The sequence below is a fragment of the Aplidium turbinatum genome, chromosome 8 (genome assembly GCF_918807975.1).
Source record: "Aplidium turbinatum chromosome 8, kaAplTurb1.1, whole genome shotgun sequence".
Taxonomy (NCBI): Eukaryota; Metazoa; Chordata; class Ascidiacea; order Aplousobranchia; family Polyclinidae; genus Aplidium; species Aplidium turbinatum.
Window position 1 is genome coordinate 31,106,402 of NC_137479.1, and position 27,518 is coordinate 31,133,919.

The 27,518-nt window shown below is 39.8% G+C and overlaps 1 protein-coding gene across 1 annotated transcript; it reads right to left on the minus strand.

The window, feature by feature from the left end:
* Nucleotides 1–158: 158 nt before the first annotated feature.
* On the minus strand, nt 159–26,185 carry LOC145775256 (uncharacterized). The gene is made up of 25 exons (XM_082586512.1): nt 26,110–26,185; nt 24,391–24,555; nt 23,619–23,755; nt 21,485–21,713; nt 20,377–20,515; nt 20,155–20,230; nt 18,100–18,263; nt 17,696–17,742; nt 12,846–13,539; nt 11,406–11,560; nt 11,093–11,247; nt 9,751–9,984; nt 9,145–9,282; nt 8,714–8,875; nt 7,857–8,110; nt 7,042–7,179; nt 6,537–6,681; nt 6,218–6,335; nt 5,562–5,937; nt 4,747–4,993; nt 4,296–4,393; nt 3,824–3,938; nt 3,167–3,249; nt 2,629–2,825; nt 159–2,461 (listed from the first exon to the last, which is right to left on the minus strand). Exons 1-25 carry the CDS (start codon nt 26,183–26,185, stop codon nt 1,512–1,514), a joined length of 5,292 nt encoding a protein of 1,763 aa, XP_082442638.1. The 3' UTR covers nt 159–1,511.
* Nucleotides 26,186–27,518: the final 1,333 nt, after the last annotated feature.

Consider the following 27,518-nt stretch of genomic DNA (forward strand, 5'->3'; position numbering starts at 1 on the left):
TCAAAGGCTCTACAGGTGTAGGAAACGGCCACGATAACCTACAAAGAAAATTTCTCAGTCCGAAGAATTAATTCTACAAGCATGACCTGTTCGGTGTACCAGAGATGATTTTGTGGTAAATGTAGCTACACTTTACATAAGGCTGAGCATTATTGGGAATAATTTATTATAAAAATATATTGTACTGAGGACCATGAGACTCATCGAGCACAGCGAGTATCGCAAAGTACAAAATAATAAAAAGCTAGGAATTTATAAAATTCATTATTTCAGAATCGGAACAAAAAATTAAGCACAATGAACAATATGACTACAAGTTGTTGCTGTAAGTTTGACTCTTCACAGAAGTGGGTCGTAAAATTTTCGCCGGCCAAGCGTGTAGGTACAATGGTGAAGTGGCTTTCAGAGGCTCCAAGGACCTCAGTTCCGCACTAGCCGAGAGCATGCGGCTCAGCAACATGATCAATTGGTGTGTAGACAGACATACTCATTAACTCAAGCAATAAGCCTGGGTGCACTGAAATATTAGTAGTTTCCGCTATCCTGTGAAGCAATTTGCATTGAAACTATATAAAAGATTGTAATTAAAGCACAAAATACTGCTCGAATTGTAATAACTACTTTCAACGTTGTTTGGACAAAATTAAACGTCGGATTTGAGTTTGGAAAATTAAACGCTTTGAAACAGCGACAAATTGTTTCCCGTTCAATTTCGCGAGAATACAAATAAAAAGATACATTTTCTGAACAAGATACAAGAAAGTAAGCGGAAGGAATAAGTGCAAAGTGATAGGAATGTGCTAAACGAAAGCAAAGCAAAAGAAATATATAGCTTTGAATTGAAGACGCGTTCATACGAGAAAGGGTGAAATGATATCAATTATATTTGATGAACTTCTTTGAAGGTTATTATCAGACAATACAAACAGCGCAAACTACAACAATGTGCAGTGCAGATTGGCTTTCACGATGCATGCAAACGTTTCATGCGCTACATGAACAGGCATCCTCCGATGAAGCTTGCATCATCTTCAGACAGTAAAATTCGTCACTATTACATTGATTCAACGTCTGCAGGCTGTAAGAATGATCAATTTTGCTGTTTGGGTTGTCGCCTCGTCAGCGTTATTTTACTAATCATCGTCGTCAATAGATGCATCAAAGGCAGGTGGCACTTAGCAAAGTGGCTATAAGGTGACTGTGGCAACTGTGACTGTGACAACTGTGGAAACATGTTACAATAACACCGCCAACTTTTTGAGCTTATATTTATACTGGATATCATGTCGAAGAACTTGGTTCGAGAGCAAGCGATAGAGACGATAGATAAAACAACATCAATAATTTCATTGTAGACAAACAGTGAAGTCAATGACGTCACAACGTCATACCCTGAGCAGGCGCCTGTGTTGCTTAGCAACGATGACAAAACAAAGAACGCTCGGTGCAAGTCATGTTGTGCTGCGGGTACGTGCCCTGGTGGCGATGGCTTGGCTAAGAAGGAGTGCCACTCACCGCACTGTGGAAGGTTGTAAGCTTGAACTTTCCTTCACACTGTGGTTTGTTGTTCTGTCAGTCAAGTTGCCTTTTCCTCTCAAAACGTCTTCATTATTGCTACCGCGAGGTGGAGCTAAAGCGACGAATCGAGGAACGAAGAGCGGTTCGTTGTCGGCCGACATGATCTGGTTTGAAATGTTCGTCTCTGATTGCAGGGGATGCCCCTCGTTCGGGTGCACTGGTTGGAAGTCGTGCTCGACAGACCGTGACGTATTTTCGTTGTAAAACGCGTCACGTTGACGTAACCTATTTTGATTCGAGGAAAGTTTTTGTTGTGCAGAGGAGGAAACTTTCGTAAATGACTTCTCACGCTGCCGCGGAGCGCCATCTAGCGGATCGGGGTGATCAAAGATTTTTTGGTTGATGGGAACGGGCTCGCCAAAGATCATTGGGGGGCCTCGCGACATAGTTCTCCCGCGTGGCAGGGGCCGCATCGCCTCCACTCTGTGGACTTGACCAGGGTAGCGCATGTGGGCCGTCATCACATCCGTCACTGCCATGGTTGGGGGGAGGAGAAGTTCAGAAATATTTCTCTCGCTCCCATTTTCCTCTTGCAGTTTCATCTCTTCTTCGGCCGCTTGCTGTCGCATGACAGCCATGTCAAACTCGTCGACGTCATGATGACGTTGCTGTGACGACGCGGCGGCAGTTTGTTTTTGTTTCCAGGATTGTTTGTACATCTTGAAGGAGATGTTGTGCTGTACGGGGACGACCACGGACCGCGGCTCCATTCGGTCTGCGTTTGGCGGGGAATTCCCTTCGTGCACCATGACGTCATCGACGGTGTCGTCACCGGCTCGGTCGCTTGATTGGCTGCTGGATTGGTCGGTGGGGCTACCAGCGGACATTGACCCCGAAAGCTGGGTCAGGCCACTGAGGCCACGTTGGTTCGACAGGCGACCAGCTGGAAAGAAACGAATTGTTTCATAACAAACCAAACAGACGAACGGATTGTCATGTAATTGTCTCAACTTGTTTTAGAAATATCGAAAATCTTCAAACTCAAACTAAAGTTGAAAATATTCACTCAATTAAAAAATGTTATTATCCAACTAGCCAACCATCCCTCACCGGGAGCTTGCACACGATAGGGCATGTGCATGTCGCTGTCCTGGTCGCCATATTGCTGAGGATGCGGCAGTGACGCATTGCCAACTTGATTGTGACGTAACTGGGGTGGGGGCGAGAACCTCATAGTGACGACAGGGCGACGTTCCTGTCCAGTGGGGGACTGACCACGATAGGGGTTATACAACATGTAATGCACCCTGAAAAATAGTGTACATCAAGGGGGGTTAAATATCGCATACAGAGTGATTTTGAAAAATGAGGTACCTACCCCTACCTGCTTCAGAGGATTGTCCCTCTGACTATACGAAAAGTATCTCAGACAATCACCAACAAACTTAACTATCCCTGTCAGTTTTGTGAACTTCTAGAGTAAATAATTTCCCAATGGGGTGCCACCGGGAGAAGATGCCTCTCTAGTATGCTCGGTCGAGAAATGCCGAATATATCCGGCGAGCGCTTGCTGGCTGTTAAAACCCGGAAGTGACGTATACTTTCTTGCGTTCCATCAACACAAACAACAACACATCTTCCTTCTCACCTTCTTGGTTGGTTGGCCACCTTGTATCGAACCCCGCATATTTCCGAATATCCGTTTGTATCATCGTTCTCACTATGTGACACCTAGATGAAGATAGAGTATTGAAGCAGCAACAGCACGTCAATAAACGTCCGTGGAAAGAGCCAGTTGTTTAGCAGTGATGGGCAGCCACTGAATTATGGTCTCATCATTGCTAAAGTACATAGCCCAAGAAACAGCAAAATGTCAACTTTTCCTATGCTAAGACCAAGTTCCCCAAACTGTCGCAGTTGAACATCTGGCGAGATCTTTGTAAATCTCGTCTCATGAGTTGGACTTCAAAATGTTTAGATTAAACTTTAACTGACTAATTGTTTAACTTACTGTGTTTCACGAACTCGAGATAATAATAAACCTTGCTAGCAAATTCCTGTTTTTACATCGATTCAATGCATAAAGGACAAATTTTACTACGTGAAAATCTCCCCATGGACAGCAATCATGTTTTCTTCAATCATGTCGCTTACCGGTATCTCACACGTCACTCACCGGTATCTCATACGTCACTCACTGCTATTTCATACGTCACTCACCGGTATCTCCTTCGTCACTCACCGGTATCTCATACGTCACTCACCGGTACTTCATGCGTCACTCACTATTTCATACGTCACTTACCGGAATCTCATACGTCACGCTGGGTCCGTCTTGGATCCCTGCCAGGAGAAGCTGCTCTCGGAGCTGGTTTTCCTGCTGCTTGCGATCTTCTTCAGCCAGTTTCAACTCAGCAAGCCTGCAATGCATGACGTCAGATTGCGAACGGGACAATTGCATATGATGTCATGATTAGCTGATCAATTTGTTTAATAATTAATTCAATAATCCAGTCATTCGTTGATAAGATCCAGTTTTTTTTTAACAACTTTGTAGTAAAATTACTTGATACTGTCTTAGACAACCACTTTATCTGGTCCAGATCTTTACCAGACCGGGTACGGATCTAAGCAGATCTGGACCAGATGAAGTGGTTGACTGGAATCACAATTCATCTTTGAAAACAACAAACTGGCAACTGATTAAGAAATTTATCCATGCATTCCAAACACGGTCAATATCATTCCAAGGTCGTAGGCATTCCAAAGGCACCAACCTCCTTGCTGCTCGTTCCTTCATCCTCTCCTGAGCGAAGATGGGGATTCCCCCGTTGCTACGGTTAGCGTACTTGTTGACGTAGCCTGGATAGGTGGCCTGGAGAAGTAAGATCACGTTTCAACAACATGATGTCATTCTTAAAACATTTCTTGTCAACGGATGTCGAATTGTGTCAAAACAAACGATACACTGTGGACAAGGCTCTGTTACAATCCAAGATCTAATTTGCTTGATACCTTATTATAACCATATTGTATACTGTACATAGCTTAGCTATGCAATCACACAATGTTGCTCAGTTAATAACAAATCTATTTCGATTGACGTCATCACTTGTGATGTCACAGCACGATTTTGTATTATCACGCATCATCTGATGTCACATTACATCTCATGCGATGGGTTCACACTCGATGACATAAGATTTTCAATACAATGTTTTCAAATACCAGGTTTGCTTTTGCTTTGGTCTCTTTAGCATTTTGCTCTTCCAGGACTTTTTTACTGGACACTGGTGGAGGTTGGATGTTGGATGGAGCAGAAATTGATTTTCCATACTTCTGTTGCCTCTTTTTCTTCTTCTTTTTCCGCCCTCCGCCAGAATTCCGTTGTGATCCGCGATTTTTTCCGCCGGACGACGAAGGAGAATCCTCAGGGAGCTCCGGCTCAGAATCGCTGTTGCTCTCAGAGCTTGTTCTGAAATAGCGAAGATCAGTTGATAATCTTTGGTTATTGTCAAGCCATCTGCTAAAGGGTGACGTCATAATGGCTTTGTAGAAAATGCAAAACTGCCACAACGTTCTAAATTGAAATTGAGACTGATGTACACAAGAACAATTGCGTCATTCAAGCAAAAACTACATTCTAGAACTATGAAACATAATGACGACGATTGATGATTGACAAAGATTCCTCAAGGCATGTAACTTCTTAGTGATAATGTAATTTCATTGATCAGTTTTTATATTTTTCGCTATAAACGTGACCAGAATGAAATCGATTCCATTGAAACAACCCCAATGGTAATCATAGGTAGCAGGTTGAGAGCACACTCAGCTGGTTCGTCAGATATAATGAAACTGAACCCGCATTGGAAGTTTATCACTACCCACAAATCAGGCTAACGACAACAAACAGAGACACATCAGGGTAACTTTGGCGTGGTCAAAGGATTAACTCTAACTGAGTTGTCATTGATTGTAGTTCTAAGGCAAGCATCAAATTTTTTATAAATTCTTAATTGTAACGATGGAAAATCACATACTCGGATTCTAGCTCCATCTGGTGGACGTTCAAACTCTGCAGCAACTTGAAGCAATTCTCATCCAGAGCTGCTTGCCGGGAGGCTTCGTCGATTATCGCGGGTAGACCATTCCTCGTTGTTGCGTCATCACTGACGTCACCACCTAGGTTAGTGTTCTGAGTGGAAACAATATTTTGTTCTGTTGTGGCTTCGTCGGGTGATGATGTCTCTTCAGTGCCCTCTTTCGGCAATACACTTTCTGTCGCACTCTCACTCTCTTGAAGGCGCTGCTGACCAACTTCCGGGTTCATGGAATTCGAAGGCTTGCTATTCTGACGCATTTGTCTTGCAATAGTGGACTTGATGTTGGCGAAGCTTGGGGTTGGGTAAGTCCCGTCTGTAAAAGAGGGGACCACAATAAACGGAACTTGTTGCAGATTTCATGTTGTTAAATATGATGTTGAAGCTATAGTCAACAGCCCTGTTTAGTCAATGTTTTAGTTTTCATAAAATACTTTTCAATCATAGACAGCATTTTGAGCCTAAAAATATGTCTAACTTTTGTTCCACGTCACTGGAGTTGTTTGTCACCGCATAATGCACCCAGGATGTGGTCAATTGGAAGGATCGCCAATTACCATATATTTTAATAAAGTCATATCATGTTACACACTCACTGGTATTGGGGCTGGTCTTATTCGCTTGTTGTATCTTTTTACTTGAAGCGTTGTTGGCAGGTTTGCTTCCATCTGCAAGGGGCTGTGTAGATGCCAGGTTGCTTCTGGTCTGCAGCACCTGGGAATGATGACGTCATCATGTTAGCACTCGTTCTTGTGAACAATCACGCTGAAGCCTACATGAGCATGGTTCGAATATCTGCAGGTACTGATAATCCGCAATCTACATACTTTAATCTGCGCATGCGCAAGAGCATCACATTCTCATTTCTGATGCTAAGTTACGGAACCAGTCTAATCTGATGTCACAGTGACGCACCTGTTGCGTAATTTCACGAGTCATATTCATAATCGCTCGGGATTTCGCGACTGGATTGTCACAAATGTTCGAATATTCTAGAACGCAATCGCACAATTTCCGACCAATCAGCATGAAGTCGTCGATGTTGAAGTGACGTCCAGTTCTAGAAGAAATCATCATTGATGATATCATAATCAGTTAATCACTTATTAGTATAACCGTTTTATTTTACGGCAACTAACGATGAAGTCAAAGCTGATAATTTGAATATTCGGTTGAAAATGGGTTGATCACAAACTTTTTATCGCACAAAAACTGAAGACAGTGAAGAGAACTCTGCTGACAAGGCTGAGCCTGTAGCTAGGCTCATCCACATGAGGAATTTACCTTCAAGCGTTTCGCAGAATTATACACATGGAATACTGGGACGCACTAACACACATAGCGTAGAGAGTGTTAAGATACTCCCGTCGGCAAAATTTGAATTCTTGTGGCGTTTCTGCGGCCTAGACAAGCAACTTACTCCTTCCCCAAACTGGTCCCGGAGAACGAAGCCTCCATGGTGAAGCTATTCCATATCCCCATCTGTCTGAACATCACCACTCTTCCAGTGGACTCTTTGCATCTTCTCACCGCAAACTTTGTCCCATGGAAGGAAAAACTGCAACATCAATGATGGAGTTCCACTTTACAGCAATGTCTTAATGTTCCACATGTGAACACAAAACAAAACTCGAAACCAACACCACAAATAAATGACCGGGTTGCATATTTACAAAAGGTTCCCTATTTGATGTCCTATCTCGAAAATTGACCAATCAGAAGTCGGATCGCTTTATTACGTCATTCATGCAAACTTGCTTTGCGTCTTGGAATAAGAGTTGCAGATTCGCTTGCTGTCTAGCAGGCTGGTAGGTTAATTTGGCAAGTTCGGGTTGATTGACAAAACTTTTAATTGAATCCACCTGCACTGCAAGTGGAGATGGTCTGTTGGCTGTCGGGCTATTCATGCAGAACACAGCTCTGTGAAAGAGCGTCGCTCATGCGCGCAATCTTGCAACGTCGCTCCTTACGTAAATCGATGCGGCTTCTGATTGGTTAGTTCGCCAGATAGGATACCAAATAGGAAACATTTTGTAAATATGCGACCGGGTTCATCCGAGCGTGACACGTCGTAAGTCATCTGCCAGCTTGGGCAGTAAAATAGTCTCAGGAAAGTTTTGATATCAATCAAGTTAATTGATGGGAGTTTGTCTCAATCCAAATCTCTAACCACCGGGCATAAGACGGGATACGATTACATGAGTACATGAAGTAAATACTTGAACACTTTCTGACCGTGTTGGGGCAAGTTGGTGCATCAGCCAAGGAAACATTCGTTCTTCAACAAAGTCACGCGTTTCATCCAACGAATCTGGAGCTTTCCCGCCATTTTGCTGAACTGGCCTCGAAGCAGTGGCATTGGTTTCTCCGTTTTGATTATTCTTCTTAGTTTTGGCGTTAACATTGTTGTAGATAGCCTTTCTCTCACAGCCGTACATAAACACCATATGTTTCCTGCTGTGGCCATGCAGGTCGCAGTACAGAATAATCTAAAACACAAAAATCAGGCAGTGACAAAAGTGGCTTTTAGAAAAATGATCAAAATTTATGAGAAATTTACATCTTCCGTTTAGTCAATGCTTCAGTTTGGAACAGAACTTTGATTATTTTGAAAAACATTAATTGTCGGCGAATTTACATTCCTACATCTATTATCGTCAAAACATTGCGACATCACTTATAAGCAAATGAACCAGCGTTGGATGAAAGTAAAATCTTCTTGATGGTGCTCTCACCTCGATAGTTAAGCGCTTGACTTTGCGCACAAAAAAAATTGTAAGATAGTGTTGTGGCGTTAGTTCGATTCTCGGGGTGTACGCTTGAGCAATGCTTTTAAGAACTGCTCTCCGTTTAGTAGCAGCTTGTGAATGGAATAGCCAGAGATAACCTTTCAGCAATCGAAAACTTCACTCTGTCAATCTCGGTGACCGGGCCTGCGTTAGCAGTTCAAAACGTCTACAAGAATGCAAAACTGCCAGGAATAACCTACCAGAGGTTTTCTCAGTCCGAGGATAAAGATTCAAACCAACCAAACATTCACTTTTTATATTGAACTAGACCAGTGATAAGCCAAGCATTGATTGATTACTTACCGGATGGTCTTTGTTGAACTGGTCCACCATTTGCTTGGTGTGCCATACGGTAGGGAAAGTCCCTTGTTTGGGATGGCGATAGTTCCGGTTCAGGTCACGTGCTGCTAATGACGTCCGATAATTTCCCACGATCACTCCATCCGGGTTCAGCATGGGAACGATCTATGGCGCCACCATTCGGCGACAGAAAATGAAACAAAATTTAGAGCCAAAGATAATTTGATATTGACACAAATTTAAAACATGCGAATCCACATTAAACATTGCGTATTTTCACAATGAAAAAAAAATCCTTTCGATATAAAATTTGCACATAGTTGACCGTTAGCAAACGTTAAATAAATAATAAAAAAACAGCTTTATTTATCAGGGAATTACTTAAAACATGTTTAAAACCCTGAAGTGATTCTTTTCAAAGATGCCCAACTGACCTTAAAAATGAACTTTTTCCGTAGTTGCTTAGCCAAGGGGTGGTCAGATGTGAGGTGGTCAATTACCCCCTTCATCATCCAACTGGCCTGGCTCTCCCCCGGATGTACGCGGGAGGTAACCACAACCCCCTTCTTTTCCTGCAATAAAAAGCGATCGTGTTAAAAGTTTTTCTTTGTTGCGTCAGTATATGCTTTACATGACGTAGAATCTACGCACATTCTCGTTGTAATGCGATTACCGATTGTGCGTAACAGAGGTCCACAAATTATAATCATCAATGCGGTGCAGATGATGCCTGAAATGATGAAGCTATCTACCACAATAGACTGCAGATATAATTATGACCTGTCCTAAATGATCGGGTTGTGATATGCCCAAGGAATGGCGAACCGTGTGTAACCATTGATGCGTTGACACCTGATTTCGTATCTTACTATTTGCGTCACGGTGGTTACTTTTATTATATCAATGTTACGTAATGTGTTACGAAACAATACTTCATTGATTTTCGTATTATTTCGATGGTATGGGCTTATTTCCACACAAGCTCAGTTAGTTAACATAGCCTCCAAACTCTGCAGGCTATGTTTCAACTTTTGCATCACCTGATGGAAGTCTTTGTATTTATCTTTTTCTGGGTCGGGAAACTCTGTAATGGTGAGAAGAAAACAGGCGTTTCCCGCGGTCGTTTCGCATAATACTTCTTTTTTCACATGGCGGGCCATTTCCGGGTTTGCCATCACGTGGTCAAGATGTCGTCTGAGGTCGGAGTAGGTGTAAGGATAGCAGTGGGCGAGGTATATGGTGTCCTCCTCCACTTCATCCCAGTCTAACGTGACCTGTGGAAAGACGTCTCCTTAATTTTGTACCATTATTACTGTAAAACTACAATACTAGCTACACTGACCTATGAACAAAATGCCAGCAAAATGGCCCACAAAGGCCAAGATTCAATGACCAGGAAAAGAAATAGTTGTTTCCTACCATCTCTGTCGTGAGACCGAAGGTAGACAGCAACATTAGAAGACATTACCCAACGATGTATACAATAATAGCTTACAAGCAACAACACCTCAACTACAAACAATTTATTTGTCAACCTCAGTGCCTGGACCTGGGTGAATAATTTGAAACCTCTAAATACAAAACGATCAGAAGTAACTTTCGAAAGAGGTTTTCTTGTCTCATGAATATTGCTACAATCAACCAGTTGAAAAGTAGCACATCAGCGATGGAAGGCTTTCCAAGCGACGACGACAAACACTGCTGCCGGTAACTTAAGATGGCGAACATAGAAGAGCAATTGTAGATAATAACTTGGTAAGTTCAACCAAGCGACACACACTGTTCGTATCGTCAATTGTCAGGTGAAACCTTTTTCTTGATAACTAACAACAAATCTTTGTGATACTTGTGGGCAATACAAACAGCGTTAATCAAAGTAAGAATGCTTTGTCAATTGATGGTCAAGAAATACAAGCAACGGATGTGTTCATTTGTCGATTGGTGACCAAGTCATTCAACAATCCCGAGGACTGGTGTTATATGTTAAGCTGACGTACATCGCGACAAAAACACGTTCTAAGACAAAGAGCTGACAACAATCGTCACAATAGGATAGCGATGAAGGAGTGGCTGGCTACTTGAGCTAACAAAGCTCCGTTACTTTGCTGCTTCAAAGTGAGTGAAAAAACAAAAACAAGGGCAAATCAGGGAGCAACAGAGTGCAGATAGAAACTTTTAATTGTTAACCCGGGTGAACGGCCATGCATTAGGGGTTCAAAGTTTCTGCAAGTGTGCCAATATGACACGAACACAAAAACTTTTTAGCAAATGTAGTAGAGAGTCCGTACAAGAGATAAAATTTGCAATATCGCTTATGAAAATATCCTTGCATTTGGATATCAACCAATCACATCGCATCATTTCCACGTAGACTCCGCCCACCTCAAACTCCAAGCAGTAGTATTGCAGGTCGAGCGACAAAATGGCGTTCCTCGTCGGATTGTTCCAGGCCGCGTACTTGACGTTTTGACCAATCCGATGCCAGCCCATGTCTTGATTGACAGCTCGTTTCTCTGAGTATATCAGCGGCTTCATCCCTGCAGAAGCAAAACATACACTTGTGACCGAAAGAAGTATATTGCAACAGCAGTGTGCCTCCTTTCTTATTGCTGCCGTGGTCTGGGCTCCATGCAACCCACATAATTGGCAGAGCATCTTCTAAACCTAAAGAAATGACGTCATTGTAGTCACGTACCGTAATTATATAAGCTGTCCTTCTTCAAGAAGTTGATTATGTTGAACTTGTAGAGTCGGTTTCTTTTCGCCTTCTGGATCCTGAAGTAGTACCACTGCGTGTGTCTGTTTGTGTACATGTCTGTGCGCAACACAAGCTCGTAGTCGTACTCGGATCTATGAGGGAACAAAGATGATAGTTAGAACATAGCAATCATTATGAGCGCAATAAGAGGCATACACAAAAACAATGAATTATTGCAAATGAAATGTTCAGCAGATATTTAGTTTTGCGGTAACTTTTATTTTTATTACACGGTATACTTTTATTCATTATTCATTTTGCCAATAGCAGGATGGCATCTCATTTCAAAATGCCATCCTGCTATCCAAAAAAAATGCAAACTCTCTACCAAAATGCAAAGATAATGAAAAAGGCAATATAACGCAAGAGAACAACTGCACGCCCAGCAAGCTGATGCCAAGAGAGAGGCCCAATTACGGATCCATAGGATGCACTGCCAACTAATTATAAATTCAAGACAAATGTACGACTAGTCCAATTGATGTCAAGTTATCTTGTTGTGCTGAAAATTGATTGAGACTGTTCACCAGGCATTAAATTAAATAATATGAGATGTTCTACTGGTGCAAATTAAGCTAAACTATCACAAGATGTATACAGTGACAATCTGCTTTTATTCCGACGTTTCGTCAATCAGACACGACTGACTTCTTCAGGGGGCTAAACCAGGTAGTGACTACCTGTCTAGCATGGCAAAACACAGGACATGTTGCTAAAAACAACTAAACATGCAAAATGAAAATTCAACTTCTGGACAAAAACTTCCCTTTTTTTCAAACTTATTTCAAACTTTGCGCGCGATAAGTTTTTGTCCAGAAGTTGAATTTTCATTTTGCATGTTTAGTTGTTTTCAGCAACATGGTCCTGTGTTTTGCCATGCTAGACAGGTAGTCACTACCTGGTCTAGCCCCCTGAAGAAGTCAGTCGTGTCTGATTGACGAAACGTCGGAATAAAAGCAGATTGTCACTGTATACATCTTGTGATAGTTTAGCTTAATTTGCACCAGTAGAACATCTCATATTATTTATCTTGTTGTGTATTGCGATTTCGAATATTAAATTCTCTTCAGCACAACTTTATAACAGGCATAGTAAAATCTTCAGTGGGTCAGTTTAAGAATGCAGCAGTTAAGTTGAGAAAGAAATCAACAATAGTGTTTTTCGGTTGCTAAGAAACAAATAAATTTAGTCTGCGAGCAGTAGTGACAATATTATGTAAATTATGAAAGGAATTAAGTCATACATTAGTAAAACGGAGTGACATAGGTACGTTTTGACTGGCGTTTCATTTCAAAACGTTACAGTAATAAAAAATATTCATGTTTTATTTTGCGTCCAGGAAGAGTTTGTAAGGAAGAGCTAATCCTAGGGACTTACATTCGCCTGACTTGTCGCAGGTTTCCTGACTCGAACCGAGATTCAAACACCAACGACTCATCTACTCCATCAGGGATGGAATGAGGAAGAGGACTCCTAGAAGAGCGGTCACAGTCGTAGATCACTGGTTTCCCTCTCCAAACGGAGTTTTTCTTATCTTGGGACAACTTCCCTTGACTAGATACTTTGTTGAGGGTGGCGTCTCTTGGTGATAAGTTGTTAGTAGGCTTCGGAATGATCGATTGGTTGTTAGACAAATGTTTATTGCGATAGTGATTGCTCGATTGATTGTTCATTGTTTGGCTATTCAGACGGTTTGTGACGTCATTGTTAGAAACCTGGTTACTCGTAGCAATTGGTTGGTTAAATTGGTTCCTATTTTGATTGGGTAGAGGCAGACCAGTAGTTGATTGCGGGTTACTGGTTTCTTGGTTACTGGTTTCTAACACAGTGTGGTTTGTTTTACTGGTGTGTTCGTGTCTCGTGCGCTGGTGGTTCGAGAGATGGTTCATAGATGGTTCAAAGATGGTTTGGTTGGTAGAATGATGGTCGGTGGTAGCATTGGTATTTCCAAATTGAATGTCATTAGCCTGGTCAGGTTCATTAGAGAACCGAGGCTTTGTCAACCCAACGTTGTTGGCACTGGTTGTTACACTGGTTATTTTTGGACCATCTTTATCCTTCGTTGAATCATCTGTAAAGAAAGCCATAAAAAGGAGCCAGTTTATGGAAATAAATCAAAATTATAAACCAGGAAAAAGCAAAACTATCAACACTTACCCTTTCGCGAATTTAAAATCGATTGCTTCTTTTTCAAAGCACATAAGGTTTCATTTAATTCAGGGCAAGACTCCAATAACTTAGGGGGCTTTACGACCATTTGTTTAGTTTTGGGCCATTTCAAGCCACGGAATTTATTGGAAGAATGTCTAGAGCTGACGGAAGACCAGAAAGTGCTTTTCGGAAGCAGAAGATTTGTTGGAAAATTTTTATTGAAACTGTGAGGCCTGCAATTTAGTAGCTCAGGCAGCCACCTTGTGACCACTTCTTGAAAAGCTGCGTCTGTATCTTTGGGAACAGAAGGTCGATTTTGCTTTATTTCTACAAGATTTGGCCTTTTTCTTTTGGTGGTGCCTTTATCATAGCTTCTTAGTCCAGGTACACTCCCTGGTGCAGAGTTTCTGCCATTCTTCAAACAGTTGCTCAAACCAGCTCGGTCTCGACATTTTTCTTTGACCGGCTTGCTTTTGAAAAACAGTTTTGGCAACTCTGTAGTTGATTGCTGCACCGATTTGTGGGCGGGGTCATTAAACATTTGGTGGTGATTGACAGGCATAGGGACATCTGTCTGACATGCAGCGAACATCATACACGAACCAACTAAAATAAATTTTGTCGCATTGAACAATCATGAAAAAGCTACAGCTCTATTTAAACAAAAGAAAGATGAACTTGAATGTTCCAAATAAATAAAAACAAACTATTAATAATTTTCAACATACAAAGCGCAAAATTATTTCTTCAAAGATTCAGTAACATGGACCTTAATGAAAAAAGAAAGAATTTGCGTTAAGAAGAAACAATGTGGTGGGCGGTCGTGAGTGAAACTTTCATTTGCCATTTGCTTGTAAACGTTTCTGACAACCACGACCGTCTACATCGCCTAAGCGACACTAGAAGCTACTTGCGCCTTATTTGTTATTCACGTATCTTAGTACCCCTGTACGAGAGTTATACACTTATAACCCCACCCTGACATAACAACCTGACGTAACACCATGGCGTATCACCCTGACGTAACACCCTGACGTAACAACCTTTACTTCTATCTGGAATATAATCATTGAAGTAGAAAGGAACTTTCCAGACAGCAAACCAGTCGTTACATTGTTTTACAATTTCAAACACAGTTCGTTCGATTCATAATACGATATCGTGCAGTCTGACTGCTAAGCTCACCTCCTCGCCTTCGGAAAAACAACAACTCGTTTACACAAACGTTGGCGCCCCCAAAACAATCAAGTTGTAACGCAGAACCAAAACGCAGGACTGTTATTATTATGATTAGTAGCAGAGTTGTTTCAACGTGAGACAAATACTGAACAGTTGATGGATAGGCAATGCTTAAAACCAGCTTAACAATTAATTAACCAACCTCAGTTATTCAAAAAATAGATATATTGGAATGTAATTTAACTTAACAAATTATACGCAACATGAGAGCCACAAATTATTATTCAGGGAGGCACTTCCACAATGCTCATTCGACAGAAACAAATGGATTATATCTGCAATACAATTTTATCACGTCATTCTCTAACTCCTGCCTTTCCTCGCCGATGAACAGATTGAGAAATAGAAATCTGTCCAAATTGTAAAAACAGCAAACGAATTGTTCATAATTTAAGCTTAGACTGTCCACGTACTGCACTACCCGGTGGCTACAACACAGTTCAGTAATGCAAAAACACTTTTAAAAACTGGCTTAAAGACAACGAGCTGAACACATGAAGCTGCGGCCACACGAAACTACCAGTAAACCCTTTCATCTAATTACCACTAAACTGGCGTCTTGTACCGCTGTTATAGAACTAAGCCTCCCTATGCGTGTCAAGACACAACATTCGGATAGCTCAACCACTCCCGTTCAATAGAGCGCCTCAATAACAAGTTCGTTATGACCACACACGTCCAATCAGCCTCCTGCTTTCGTATTCAAATGAACAGCAACAAGAAAAGTTAAACTCACTCATATATGTGCTGCTTTAGGCAACATTGAATTGTCCTTCTCTTGAATAATTATGAGAATTAAATGAGATGCCCAAGGCCGGAGTCCGTAGTGGTGCTTATGGTACCACAAGTGCTGTTATTCTCTAAGCGGACAATGAGACCAGATGCTGTTGTGAGTAGATTAAAAAGCAATTGCGTCACTTTTACGTCAAGTCAACTCTTAACTACGCAACGCATGGACATTATAGTCTACACATTTATAAGAACTAATATTTGTTTTCGAAGACAATACTGTTTGGTGTATGAAAGAATTCCTTGAATTTACAAAGTTCAAATGAAAATATAACTTTCAAGTGACATCAATTCTCATAGAAGTGTTATATAATTAATTGCTTTCACACCGATTAATACGGTGGCTCAGATATTGATGGGTGCCGTTGTTTTTATTTTTGTGTTTTGAGAAATGGTATCAGTTTATAAAACATGCATTTAGTTACTTCAAAGACGTTGCTAATTTCACCACAGTAGAGAAATATAAGACAACGCAATTGCTGCACAACGACAAGAATAATCATGTCACCAAAATTAACAAAATCGTCATGTCCCAAGCAAACAAGTGCGACAAGAATGATTCCCAACTGCATATAGCTGTTCAAGGCATAGGGCTGACAGCGTAGTTCCCTGTTAGCAAACATGTATTCTATTTACATAAGTATGCGCCGAGCGTCGGCAGGAAAGGGTGCCACATAGTTTTCTAAAGTCAGTGTTGTCAATTGTCATAAAAACGTAACGTTTTTTTGAAGGTGACGACGCTGATACCATTTTCAAAGAAAGTAAATTGTCAACACTTGGCCCCATGTGGCAGTTGAAATGTCAAATTGGCAATTGATTAAACATTTGTTTAGGAAAAATCAACGTGAGCCTACCAGCTGACTTGGCAGAAGCAGACAATGTGCTCTCTAACAATGGCACGATATCAATAGAACCAGTTGGATCGACAAACCAACTTTGTAAGAAGCACATCGCATTCAGACAAGCCTTAATTTTGCAAAGAAATGATCACATAACATCAGCTCCAAGGTAAGTTCCATTCAACAGTGTTCTGTTTGCTTTTTCAATTTTGTTTTATCGTATCCAGGCTTCACCAGGTAATACTGTACAGTATAAAATTTTGATTAAGTGGACGGCAGGCAAGCCTTTGAACGTCTTTCCAAATACGAGCCGCATGCTCTTGAGCGGTGTCGAACCGACGCCCTTTTAATCGTGGAACTAGGACTCTCACCACTCGGCTATGCAACCCTTCAGCAATAATACCCGACAAACCATCTGGTGCAATCAATCTGGTGCACCAATCAGAACATGGTTTAGGCGGCTACCGTCGAATTGTGAACCTTCTAACACTCAGCCAGAGAGTTGATCAGTGCTTTGAACGTTGTTTGATAATTACATAAGAAAAAACAGTTATGACAGAAGTGGGAATCTAACTCACGTCATCTAAATGTATTCCCTCGCCCTAACCACCTAGGACACGGTGGCTCCGGCGGAACGTTTACTAAATTTACTTTCTATAAGAGCTGTTTGCATTTTTCTGTTCTACCACGGCCGTGGTTCTACCTCTAACTTCCATTTGCGCAATGACGTCACAGGAAACGCAGCTTCTGATTGGTTCATGCTTTACAGACGCTTACAAAAGTTGTTATGTTAAAGTGGCAACCGCGGACATCGGAGCTTCATGGCGCTTATTGAGACTTTAACCTCTGCGCTTCTGACGAGGCCCTCCCTGATAGACAACTTGGTACGTATACAAACTGTAATGAAATCGCCCTCTTCTTATTCGCGTGTGTGACGTCATGATTATTTTGTTTCGGACGCAGACATTTCTTGCTTTATTGGCACAAGCTGTGTTTTCTGTTTTCAACTTGTTACAGTTTTGGGTTTCTGAGCTGGTGTCAGATTCCTGTGTTGAGTGGAGAGCACCTCTAATGCTCTTTTATGTTTACGTATGTATTTATGTTCTGTGTTTAAATATCCTACTTTTAAGTAGATTAAAACTAATGTACCCGGTAAGAGAAATGTCTGGTTATTATAACGGCACACAAATCAACAACATATCTGCTCACCTGATGTGCGCAACAACTTTTCTTGCTTGGGACAGGAACTAATGAATCTAAAACATTACAAACAAAACAATCATTGAATAGGGTTAGCATGGAAATCTGAATGGTTGTATAAAAATACTTCAATGTTAATTTCCTTTCAACAACTTCCTTTAACACATTCACCTAGTCCTACAGCAAACACAAGTAGGCTGGATACGTGGCTGAAATGGTGGTATCTCAAACGCACAACTAAAGCTGTCGATCATCGTTTCACAAGATGTCAATTATGACAGCAAGCGTCATCAGCAACTTAAAATCACGATGTTAAAAGAAAAAACCGAAAACCATGGAACTCATTTAATTTTTAATGAAATGTTACAACTACAAGTTAAGGAAACAAGATAGAAAGCAACAGTATGACTGACCTGGGACAATCGCACACCGGGCCGTAGCCTTGGGGCCAGAAGGGTCCCAATCGGCTGATGGTAACCCCACGTTTGTCAACGTACTTTCCATCCCCCAAGTAGGTCAGCTTACCCCTGCGCGTCCGAGAGTTCAAAAGGTTATTCATTCCCTCTTTCGTGTAGGCCTGGAAAGTTAGAAAAAACGAGATGAAAAAGCTAACCACGAAAATCCAAGCTTTAGTTAGTGATGACAGTAAAACAATTGAGCCAAAAGGGCTTGTGTTGCTATGAAGTGCACTGGTCATATTTTTGATGTGAGCTATACGCAATGCAAGAGGGAGGGACAAAATTTTCACACGCAGTGTACCACGAAGGTGGTTTGCTCCCAGTCAATACATTCCAGGAGTTCACAGCTGAAGAAATCATTTATGCATTGCCTGGATTTTTACGTTTTTAAACGTCGCATTAACGTGGTAACAATTGATAACATAAAATTACCAAGAACACGCTGCATTTCACTAATGGGCGTTTTTACCAGTTTAGCTGAAACAATGGAAACAACATGTTTAAAAACTTAGGTCGTCTTGCAACAATCGACATTCCAAGACACAATCCGTCCACGCTGATGATCATGATGTCACAATGTATTTGCCGTAGCTCCACATCAGCCAACGATTTAGTAATAGCAAAAATATCTTTGTTAATTTCATACCAAACTTACGATGTTACCAGTTACCACATTACTACGAAGACCTATCTTCAACTATATTATCCAACAAAGAACACAATCGATATCTATGAAGTGTTTGTCGGTATCGCCGAACCGGTATTGAAGCCTACAGAGTCGCGAATGCAAAAACTAAGACACTTGCCGGTTACTGGACTGTCCATAGAGACGAGAGTGGTTTGAAAAGTATAATCTTACACTGAGCTTGTCCAGTGATACTAATCAGGCGAATCATGGTGGATTTGTTAAAAAAACAAAAACAACTCAATATTTGCCCGAAACAATTGAATGGAAAAATTATTTGAATTCTCCAGCAGTGGTTTAGTGCTGGAGCACATTTGGTCGTCATGAACATCGTTTGTCTGATATGTTTCGTTAAACCAATGTTTAGTGAAAGCGACATTCAATCTAAAGCGTTGTATCTCTATGCTGTCACAATGGCCATTGTTGTGCGCTAAAGATGGCCTAAACTGCGAGCGGATAATAATCAATTGTGACGCATAAAAACAATGTATAAAACTTTATTTCAACCGTCAAGTATGGGCGGCTACTGTGTGCAGATGAAAACCTTTCATCACTGGAGGTCATGTACAAAACGTTTGTCATCTATTTCCATATTTATTGTCTTCTACATTCACTAACACAGTAGTTGCAAAAATAATACTCTCAAGTGCGTCTCAAGCTTAACTTGAAAGTGCCAATAGCCCTTGAACCGGATGATCCGTACATCTGTCGACAAACGATTGGAAAACATCTCAGACAACACCTTAAAAAATAAATCGCAAGGATGTTCTGTAATAACTTGACAGATAAACAAGCTAACTTCATCAAATGGATGTTAAGCGATGTTTAAATACAGTAAAAACACGTTTTGAAATATAGAATTAGCCAAGAATGTGACCAGGATACAACAACTGGAATAATATCAACTTTTACGGAGCGTGAAAGGAAAAAGTTTCTTGCTATGCTTCACAACGCACCGGGCAACCATCTATGGACTATTGGGTGAAATGAGGGGTTCACAAACCAACACAAAATAGGGATAACATCTTCCTTAGTTGAATTGCGGGTTTTTTCATCCTTTGAGTGGCATACAACAGCATTATACAAAACTTCACCAAAAGATCTCAGTATTACTGAATACATTCACCAACTTTTACACAAGACTATTTTGCATAATTTGGTACAGTTCAACACCAGAGTAAGTACTTGTGTGATAAACATTCTGAACGCCAACTCGTTTGCCGAACAATCAATTTACGACCGGCTATAATCTTGCTTAAAAACCCAGAATAACATTGCTTCCTGCATAGCACGCCTCGCATAAGATGAAGGATGATAGGACTCACCTGGAAACATCTGCGATTCGCTCCATAGTTAGGTAGGGATAGACCGTTGTAGGAAATCACATTAGGAACTAATGGCCTGCAACGAACAAAGTCGTGACCATCTAATTCAACGTCTACTCAATTACAAAAGTAGATTACGTATACAAGCAAGGTAACCTTAAAAAGACTAAAGTATCACTCTCTCATAAACGTAAGCATTAGCAAGAAACGCTTTGAACCCACTTCAAGCCATTAAGGCCAGCTTCATGCTTGGGGAGAGATAGAAAGTTGAAATTAGAGTCTAGGAGGGTAACGTCCAAGCCTCCTCTTATATTGGAAGCATGCTTCTGTGCTCTGGCCATGTCCTCCAAGCCGTGCAAGCCTGCAAAGTATCGAACTTCTATTGCGAGTTTGGTAGAGAAAAAATCATTGCAGTGTAATTGTGCAAACATTTTCTTCATGAAACGTTAGACTTTTGTAGTTATCGTCGTCGCCGCTGCTTACAACATTGGAACAGGATCAGATGAACTGGCAAGTGACTTTAACACGAACTGACCGGTTACAAAACTGATGAGGCCGTGGCCCGTTTGATGATTAGGTTGGTTTGGATGATTGCTAGATATTATCGCTGACGATTAGACAGTTAATCAGAACAACCGTCTCCTATGAGCTTTTGTTCCATGCTCCGAAGTCGAGCGGTTTGCCAATGACCCACCAACACTTCAAAGGCCAAGACAGATAGGGCCTTCTCCAGCTTATACAGGAACGCAAGAATCAAGTACTCGTTGCATAGATTTCACTGTCTTACTATGGTGGATACCTCTCAATTAAGGGTCTTAAACATGAGGGCCGTGGGCTGCATACGGTATTCATTTGGTCCTCAGAACAATTTGAGTTGAAGAACTCTGTACTAAATGCACGGTATAACGCACAAACGAAACGTGTTGAAGACGCAAACCGCTCAACAAAATCTGTTTACTTTGTACCGACAAGTCCGCTATACATATCAATGATGGGTTTTTTTAACTTTGGGGGGTTGATGACATTTACACACCACAAACATGTATACGAGTATAATTCACAGAAGAAAAATCAAAGAAAATACGTCACTGAACTGAGTACAGTAATTTCGTTTTAATAAAAATCGATATATCAACAAAATTAAGTAATTTCGTTTGTACTGACAATTTAGTTCCACTAAGGATGATCTGGTTTAATTTAGGATAAAAAACAATTGGTATCAAGTTGATATCAACCCTAATAGGCTACATTTCTCCTACGGGACGACTGTTGAAGGAAATAAATCACTGGACTGATTGAGGCAACTCAGTTCAGTGCAAAACTTAGTTACCTTGCGACGGAAGGCCACTCTTCCTTGGCAGACTGAGATTAGTGAGAGTTTTCGGCAAAGTATCTTTGGAGTAATAGTTCTCTCCTCTTCCCGGAAGAACACGATGTTGAGGGATGTAATTAACGTCAATATACTTAAAGCTTCCTCCTCCTCCTCCTCCTCCTCCGTTAGAGTCCGATCCGAATCTTGATGCAAACCTGTTCTTTGAGTAAGAATTCATCTTGAGCATCTAAAAGAAAAGACGACCAAGGATGTTCACCAGACACATGATTCGAAAGCATTGTTCGTTGTTTAGACGAAACAGAACCAAAATTATTCCAATGTGTTGTCAGTGATAATAATCCGTATAAAAAAGTACATCCTACTATAAAAGTAGTGGGATGTACTTTAATATCAGAATTGAAGTACATCCCAAGAAAGTGACACACTTTCAAAAAGGTTTATTAAAACTGAGATTTCATGAACTTACGACACTTTTAGAATTAAATTGTGGTTAGATTAACTCTTCCAGCAGAGCTACAATTGCACAGGACAATCCCCTAAAGTGAAATGTTACAGATATACACGATACTAGGTCCCTCCCAGGATATACCAACAGCATGCAGTTTGCATTAAAAGTGTATTCAGGAGACTTCCCCTTCAGCCTAAACATTAAGCTCTTGCCACATCTCTTTTTAAATCATCAAAGGTAAATGGAAGCTGTTACCCATGGACCAGCATTGCAACGAGTACCGGTAGTATGCTGCTACTGGAACATCTCACGACATTAGGGGACATAGGCATATGTGCCAGCTAGACTATACTAGTGCTTTACACCATTTTTGTCATGGTTTATCTTCTGGTGTTGCGAATGAAATTTACACGTAGATACACTTTATTTGCTATTTACAAAGAAAATTGCACCACACAGCAAGTTCACCACGCCAGGGAAAATTTTGAAGCCAAAATAAAGGGGAGCAGCTGACTCGAAGACTATATGTCACTTCGCTGCTTCCTGTAGTCTGTTGTATCGCATCTGTGATCGCAGTGTACTGTATGTTATCGCAATGGGCGCAAATAAAAACACGATTATTATTGATGCACCCTAGTTCAGCAACACAGCTTGATCAGTAGGGCATACAACTTATTGACTGGCACTAGCCACATCAGGCACATAACAGGTATCAGAATGATTTCCCCATAAAACGACCTTGCTTGCGTAAGCTGATAGGTCAGCTTATACATTGGGGAGGTGACAAGCAACCAGCCTCACGTGTAGCTGCTTCCTTCTTGACCAAGACATAAAACAATAGTTCAATTGTGCCTCCACAATAGCAAAGAAATAGGGCAAAAGAATGGTGTCGGTTTTCAAAGAAAACATGTTAGAGACCGGGTAAGTCTTCGAGTTATGTTTCAACGAAATACTTCTGTTGTGGAATCAACAAAAAATTCTACAAATAAATTGAATACTGAAACAAGTAACGAAGCTGTTAAGTTTATTCTTTGTGATGGTTTATCGACAACTTATTTCATGCCAGATTTTTATGAGTCAAAAGTACATCCAGATATGCTACGTTTTATTCATTTGTTTGTTTACATTAGATCCCAAGTCTGTAGAAATCATGAACACAATGGGGTACCAAACAAGAGCTCAAAATAAACAAGCAACATTAGGCAAACGTATTAACATAAATTTCTGAATAAATGAAAAATAACACGCAAATTAACTCAGGTGTCTCAAAAAGATCCAAAAAAAACTCCTGGAATAAAAGTTAAGTTATGTATATACAAGTTGTTGTATGACCCCTTGCGAATTGACGATGCAACCAGTTATTTCCACTTCCAGATATCAAGTATAACTTTGGCACAGTATACATTTCTGTTTTAAAGGTGGGCTGAAATATAGTTTTTCTGGTTTATTCTGCTTGAAAAAGCTATACTTTAGAAAACTTGATAACTTGTTTACAGTGATTCGTGTTATCTCCGTGTGAAAATAACTTACATCAAAAGCAGTTTTCTTTGAAGGTATGGTATGAGTGAGACTTGGTTATAGCAGCGTAACTTTAGCATCAGTTGTAACTTTGGCACACAAAAAGACGAAACCTCATTCGGGAACTTCTAAAAAGTAAAACCAAAATGCACAAAATAATCTTACTTGAAAGTTTTTTTGTCGGTCTGTCTTTTTCTTGTTGGCCCATCGCTTCTCATTGGTCAAAGGGGCCAGCGCTTGTTGTACTTGATCAGTCAAATCCGACTCAATCTTGCTACGGATGTTCAACTTCCAATTTTTTTCTGCACAGAGGGTGAAGGGATAAATTATTGCTAACTAAAATATTACCTCAACGTTTGAGCCATTGAAAAAACGAAAACAGCTTTTCAACACAAAGAACCACAGCAAATCTAGCACACTTGAAACTAGAAAAACTACAGTAAAACTTTGTTTCTTAAAATGTGACATCAATTCACTGCAACAAGTATACCAACCATCTACCAACCAAGCATTGTAGATAGAGCACGAATGTTTATACTTCATGTTATAGAAATAAAATGAAGCTGTTCAATGTGACAATTCAAATATTACGATTCCATCATAAGAAATTCCAAAATGATTCAACGCATTTGGGGCTGTAGTTTTTACTAAAAATTGCCCCATTTCAATACCTACACTTCCTACAAGACATTATGGAAACAATGATGTTGAAGGCTAGTTGATGGATAGTTTGGCAAATCAATTGGGTGGCGATTCTGCTTCCAAAGCAGGTTTCAAACGTATAATTTCCCAATTAAATTATTTGCTTGCGGATGACTTGTATAACTAGTCACACAAACACAAACTAAAACGACCCAACAAATGGAACAACAAACCATACTATTGCCAATGCAAGAAACCTTCCCTTGCCAAACCCAGCTCATGCAGCATAGCTCACCAATCATGTTTAAAACTGCACAACGCTTTCGGCTCGACAATTCCAGTGCCTCTTTGTGCACTGGTGATGACCACGCGTTTCCTCGCTGGAAATTGGAAGGACTTTTAGACCGGACACTCAGAGTTTCCACAATAATGTCGCTGTGGCTATGAGTGGGACTCGAACCTTGTTAGTAGTTGAAATAAAACTCATTTATTATCTTTAAGATAATAAATGACATTGATTAAATTTAAACACAGAACAGTAGGCTATATCATGGCCACCTAAAGATACGGCCTGATTTGTCACATTTTGCCGAAATTTCCAGGTTTTACTAACTTTGGGCAAACGTTTAAATAAATTTTTCTAAAAATTAGATTTTTACGCTTTCTTTTCTCTTTTCCCCAGATGACACAATAGGTTTTAACATCCTCACATGTTGAAAAACAAAGAAAATTTTATTTCGAAGATTTTAGTCAGACTGTTAATTTTTCAATAACAGTCTGATTTAGAGTTTTTCAACTTACTTTTTTTCATTTGCTGCTGCTTCCCTAAGGCAACAAAAAAGTTTCATGTCATTAGGAAACCGCAAAAAGTAAAAACATCTCAAAAAATATCAGTCAAGCACTAGCAGTAGCTGTAATCAAAATCTGCAAAATGTGACAAATCAGGCCGCATCTCCAGGTGGCCATGGCTATATCAATCAAAAAACAAAGCAACAAATGTAATTAACAGAGCTCTGTTAATTACAAGTTTTGGAAACAAACAAAACATATAAAACAGAGTTTGGTATCCGAATTGCAAATACTAATTTTATCAAGAAACTACTGGACTAAAGCGTGCTTCAACTATGAATATCAATTAAAACATTTGCATGTCACAGTAAAAGGTCATAGTATAGAAAATTCAAAAATATTTGTATGTCAGAATATAAAACTTTTGAAAGGCAAGTTCACCATGTCTTCTATCACATTTTCCAGAGGGAATTTGTATTAAGAACATTTCAATATGATTCTTTGGTATTTTATCACATGTTCGAATCTTCTATGCAAGAGTGTTCTAACGTAAATGAAAAATATAATGTAAATCTATGAAACCATGTAACATATCCAGGTTATACAAATTTAATTTCAATGCACAAAACCATGTAAAGAAGCAGGTTGCTTTCTCATATATCAAATTTGCTTCTTTTGTATCTTTATATGATTAAAGAAATGTGTTTACGGTACAACAAAATGAATTGTCTACATGCTAAAGTTTTGTAGGTTAATTCTATGAACCAAACTGATGATCTACAACGGTATCACAACTAAAGTAAGTGTGTTCAGATCTAGATGGGATGCAAGATGTGACAAAAATTGAAAATACAAATCTGGTAATAGCTTGTTTTACCATAAAAGGTAGCCTATGTTAGGTTATTTAAAAAAGGGGGGCGATTACTTTAAACCCGTATCAACGTAAAGCCAATCCAATTTAAAACCAATTTGTCTCACTTTTATGCATGTACTCTAAAAGGTCGTCGTTTATATTATATATAGTGTTCACATTTTTCTTAAATCTTATATGTTAGGTTAGTTTGCAAAACTCTAATAAATTTTCAAAGAATTAACCTTGTTTAAGCTCAATAAATGCCACATTCAATAAATTGAAATAAACAAACATTCCACATTATTCTAAGAATGCAAAATTTGCATGTGAAGTATATTAGTTTTCTATGCATTTTTGACCAAAGACAATTACCTCTTTCTGACTTTGTTTCATTACAGTATGATATAACATCGGCAAAGCTTGTTTTCTTCTTGGTTTCAAAAGCCATTCCAAACACAAATGTTAATTGAATATTCCATTGCTAACAACATTCTAAAATGCATGAAAGAATTTCCAAACGTTACTGCATATTTTTGTAAAGATTTTGATAACAAATTTAATGTCAACCCTACACAAAAGTTAATTCAGCAAGGAAATCGCAAGGTATCAATATTACAACAAGTGAAACTAGTGCTTTTCCCATAACCCTGAAAATTTGATACATTATTAGAGTTTATAATTGTGGCCTAATTTTTACTAATGATAAACTTTTTGTACCATTTCACTATGTAGTCATTAGTCAAGGACTTTAAAAAATATTATAACTCTATTGCAGATGCAATTCATCATGCAGCTCAGTATGTGTATTGGAAAAGTAAAACAAGTGGAAAAAAGTTCTGGACATTAATTGAAAATAAAACCAGTTTTACACATTTTATACACTAGAACAAGTTTGACGTTAAATTTTATTTTAATATATCTGGAAAACTTCATGATAAAACGTTTAGATTTCTTACCAATAAAAGGGATTGTGACAAGTGACTGAGTTTGTGCTCTTCAACTTGGGACATAGTAAAATCTAAATTAAAAACCCTATGAGAATCTTATTGAAAAGTCGAGAGGGAGGATTATTCACACCAAAGTGTGAATGCAGTTTATTTATTACATCAGTAAAATAATCATTGTTGGAGGGAATATCTCAAGCTTGCATGAGTAGGCAACTGTTAGCTCAGTTGGATAGTCTGCCTGGTTAGCTCAATTATGGTACTCATTACTCAGTCAGATTCAAGATCAAGCGATGCTGTTTTGGTTCTCAGGGTGTGTGCTTGAACAACAAATTTCTGGACTACTCTCCATTTGACAGCACCTAGTGAATGGAATAACTCACACAAAAACTCTTCAACAACTATCAGAAACTTCACTAGAGCTGTTAATCTTGCTGACTGAGCCTGCGTCAGTGGTTCAAAGCCTCTATTAACATGTGAAACTTCCAGAACTAAACTATCATAAAAGCTTTTCCAGTCTGAGGAAAAAGATCAAATCAATTAATCAAGTAACTTCTTTACCTCTTTTCCTCTAGGTAACCTCTTTTCCTCTAGGTATCTTGTCGCGTGTTTTAACTCTGATTCTTGCTGCGTTATTCATTTTATCAGTATGTTTTTGTGTTGTACCATCGTTGCTGAATGGGTTGTGTTAACCTGTTTTAGCCACCTTGATAAAGTCAGTCGTGCTGACTGATGAAACGTCGGAAATACAAAAAGCTAGTTATCATCTTTAACATCAGGAGGTAACCTAGTAAATAGTCACCAGAAGAACGTAAATTACTTTAATTAACCTCTTTA